The sequence below is a fragment of the Euphorbia lathyris genome, chromosome 4, assembly GCF_963576675.1.
Source record: "Euphorbia lathyris chromosome 4, ddEupLath1.1, whole genome shotgun sequence".
Taxonomy (NCBI): Eukaryota; Viridiplantae; Streptophyta; class Magnoliopsida; order Malpighiales; family Euphorbiaceae; genus Euphorbia; species Euphorbia lathyris.
The window spans coordinates 55069061-55072671 of record NC_088913.1 but is presented as its reverse complement, the minus strand read 5'-3'; the positions used below and the strand labels follow the sequence as shown (position 1 = coordinate 55072671).

Genomic DNA, 3611 nt, shown 5'->3' with positions numbered 1-3611 from the left:
TTCTCCTTTTGTGTAATTTAAGGATTCGCAGAAAATTGATGTGGAAACAATCGGGTGGAGATTTATTTATAATTAGTTAAAAAAAATCAAAGGAGATGATGCTGGAAGGTTTGGACTATAACTTGGATCTGGAGCCAAATACTAATCTAAAACCCATTAATTAAGGCCTTCAAGCTTCAAGCTTCAGATTCCGGCACAACTCTCCTGCAAGCTATGTGTTGAAGACCTTAAAAAGGAAAAGTGAAGCTTCAAGTATTAATCTAAACTGTGTGTTTGAGAGTTATGCTAGAGCCAAATACTAATCTAAAACCCATTAATTAAACGGTGTGTCTGAGAGTTGTGCCGGATTCTGAAAACGGTGTGTCTGATACTTCATTTTTCTGCATTTGTTGAAGAGCTCGAGAGATTGTGAGTTCAAAGAGAAAGATACATATTTAGGAGAGAGAAGCAGATTTGAGGAGAGAGAAACGGAAAGAGCGGAACAGATCCAACGGAAGGAGAAATAGAAATTCATTTAAGGGTACCATAGTCTTTTTAAATTAATAAATGTATAATGGGTTCCAATTATTTGTCTAAAAGTGGTCAAAAACCAATCACTTACCGAAGAAACGCATTTAAATGTCCAGTCATTCATATTTGGAGTATATTTTTGTATAAAAATATAATTCAGGTATCAAAGTGTGAATTGTGGTATAATTCAGGTACCTTTGATGTAATTTAACCTTATAAAAAGTTTAGGACCTTGTAATTTTTGTACCAATATAAAAAAAAATTACGAGTTTAAATGATTTATTTTGATAAATTTTATATTGTTGGAAAGATAAGCTTTCAAGGCAAATTAAAATATACTTTTACAGGAAGGAGATGAAGATAATAAAATATTGAATTTTACAGTATCCTACCAAAACTCTCATCATTAGTAATTTTCCTAAATTTTATAGAGCCAAAATTTCCACCAAAACAAAACTATGTGATAATAAGAAAACAAAATAAGCGCTCAATTCACAATGTTTCTCTTTCCCACCGCCTATATACCCACATCGACAAAACCTAGTTTGTCTCTCTCGCCTCGACGCCGAGAAATAAGGAGGATGGATTTGTTCCTCGCGGCACAACAAGGGTTCACACCGATCAGGTGAGAGCCATCGCCACCCCAATTGAAAAATCTGATACGATTGTCGCATCCTCTTCTGAGAGATCCATCATCCTTTGGCACCTTACCAAGGAGGATAAGAATTACTGTGCTCCTCGTGGCTGCCTCACCGCTTATTCCCACTTTGTTCGAGATGTTTTTCTCTCCTCAGATGGCCAGTTTACTCTCTCGGGCTCTTAGGACGGTGACCTCCATATTTGGGATCTCTCTGCCACGTCTCTGGCCACCGATTCGTCAGCCATAATAAGGATGTCCGGTTCGTTTCTTTCTTCTTTGATAATCCTAAAATCATGTCAGTTTCTCGTAACCTTAGGATTAAGCTATGGAATACTCCCGTTGAGTGAAAATACGCAATCTAAGATGGTGATGCTAACAATGATTATCCCTTTCATTTTCCTTTGCACGAATTTATCAATCAATTTAGAAAAACAACTAGCTGAAACACTGTTCAATCATCTGTTAATACATAATATTGTTCTAATAATTACTTGTTGGTTATTGTTAAATTGATTTTAAATCAATTTGGCTTTTGATTAGAAAAAATGATATGACTTCATTTGTGAACTGCAGTTTAGGTTCTCTATAATTATGCCCTTTAAGCTAAATATTTAACATCTCCTCTGGATTATATGGTTTTGGATTGTGTCAGTGATAGAGGCTTTCTTTTCTTGTTTACAATGTCAATATTATAAAATGCTTTGATTTGGATTTTGTGTGGGTTAATAAGGATTGCATATGATTATGGTTTTAATTTCAGCTCTTTCAAGTATCATTTGTGAAGGGAAGATATCATTGCCTTCCTTGCTCAGCTAGGCTGATTCTGATTGTGTAAATGTTTCTTCTTTTTCCTTTGCTTACAGGGAGGGAGTTTACACTTCATGTGGGAGCCCCTTAGGTTCTGAAATTGAGTTTCTGGATGAAGTTCTTTGTGTAAAGATCTTCACAGAAGCAGCTTAGAGTCTATACAGAAAGTTTGATTAAAGTATGATATTAATCGTTGTAGGATCCTTTAAGAAAGAGTTTGCAGAAGGGTTATTTTCCTGTGGTGATAAATTTGATGGAAATCTACTTGCTTCAGTGAAAGGAAATCGGACAAAAGTAACTGGTTGGTTCTAAAACTCTCTGTTTTTAAATGCAGAGTCTTATCTTTTCACATGAATTATGCTCACTTGTATTTCTGATTTTTTTTGCCTCATGCTTTTAATTCCTTGGGAAAAGCTCTTCAAAAATTTGATGATGGATTATTGCTTGGTATCCAGTTGAGTTTGGTAAGTTGGCCTTACATAATTTTGTTTGATTCTTCTTTTTGTCTTAGCATTTCGAAGTAGTACTCTTCATTTTATTGTTGAGAAATGTTTTCTATTGAGAAAAATGCATTCCTGACTAAATTATTTCATAATGGCATGTGTTGATTGCTTATTCTTTTACTTGTGATAACATGATAATTTCTTTCAGGTCGGTATTGACTGTATACCATATGATGAAAGATTCCAAATCTTCTTGTCATAAGCTTGAACTGTGAGATCAGATAAGGCATGCCTAATTTGCAGCTTGGATTATGTTATTATATATTATTATGTTATTTTGAATTTAGTGATTATCTATCTTCAAACTGATTTCCTTTTTAAATTTGTTAAATGCAGATGAAGCTTTCTAATGTGGATTTGGAGTGTGTTGAATTGTCTCAAAGTTGGAGATTATATTTAGATTGGATATTGTTTATAAACATTTTCTTTTCTTTAGTATGATCAAATTAGTGGTTTAGTTTTTTTGTTTTACAATAATTTACATATCTGCTGTGGATTTATATAATATTATAGTGATATATGATATTAGTTCATTAGTTGATGTAAAATATATTATTAGTGTTGCAGATATTAGTTCATTGTGCTGAACTTGACAAATATTATATATATAGTAGTGTTGTCACAATATATCCTCAATTATTATCAAAACAATAACAACGAAATCAAATTGATTTATGATAGTGCATTAGTCACAATAAATTAAATGTATTCTGTCAAAATATTATTTGTTATACTAAATTAATTGCAACTAGTCACAATATAATAATAAATTAATTTGCTTAAAAAAAAGTAATTCCAACAAATATTATTTGTTACATTAATTAATTTGTCACAATACATATTAAATTTTTGTCAAACCATCTAACATTTTGTGACTAATGGAAACTAGTAGTAACTAAATAAAGCAGATATTCTGAAAAATTATTAGTCACAACATATAACATAACATGAAAATGACTAATATAATTTCATCACAATATAATCTTAAAAAGGGAGACAAATCATAATTTCGTCACAATAAATTCATTGAGACGAGCTTATTGCAACGAAGTTTATGACAAAATATTTAGTCACTATATGTATATTGTGACGAAAAAAGTATATGTTGTGACGAATATTTTTGCCACAACAAGACCTTTTTTTTGTAGTGA

General features: G+C 31.9%; 1 protein-coding gene across 3 annotated transcripts; it reads left to right on the top strand.

The window, feature by feature from the left end:
- Positions 1-951: 951 nt before the first annotated feature.
- LOC136225485 (glutathione S-transferase L1-like) lies at positions 952-2993 on the top strand. 3 transcript variants are annotated; one of them, XR_010687103.1, is made up of 5 exons: positions 952-1409; positions 1911-1981; positions 2157-2421; positions 2609-2686; positions 2797-2993. XR_010687103.1 is itself a non-coding variant. In XM_066013531.1 (5 exons), exons 2-4 carry the CDS (start codon positions 2138-2140, stop codon positions 2660-2662), a joined length of 225 nt encoding a protein of 74 aa, XP_065869603.1. In that variant the 5' UTR covers positions 960-1409; positions 2014-2137; the 3' UTR covers positions 2663-2686; positions 2797-2993. The 3 variants fall into 3 exon arrangements, 1 of the variants encoding a protein (XP_065869603.1); XM_066013531.1 differs by lacking the exon at positions 1911-1981 and having other exon boundaries at positions 960-1409; positions 2014-2258; positions 2372-2421; XR_010687104.1 differs by lacking the exon at positions 1911-1981 and having other exon boundaries at positions 954-1409.
- The last annotated feature ends 618 nt before the right edge of the window (positions 2994-3611 follow it).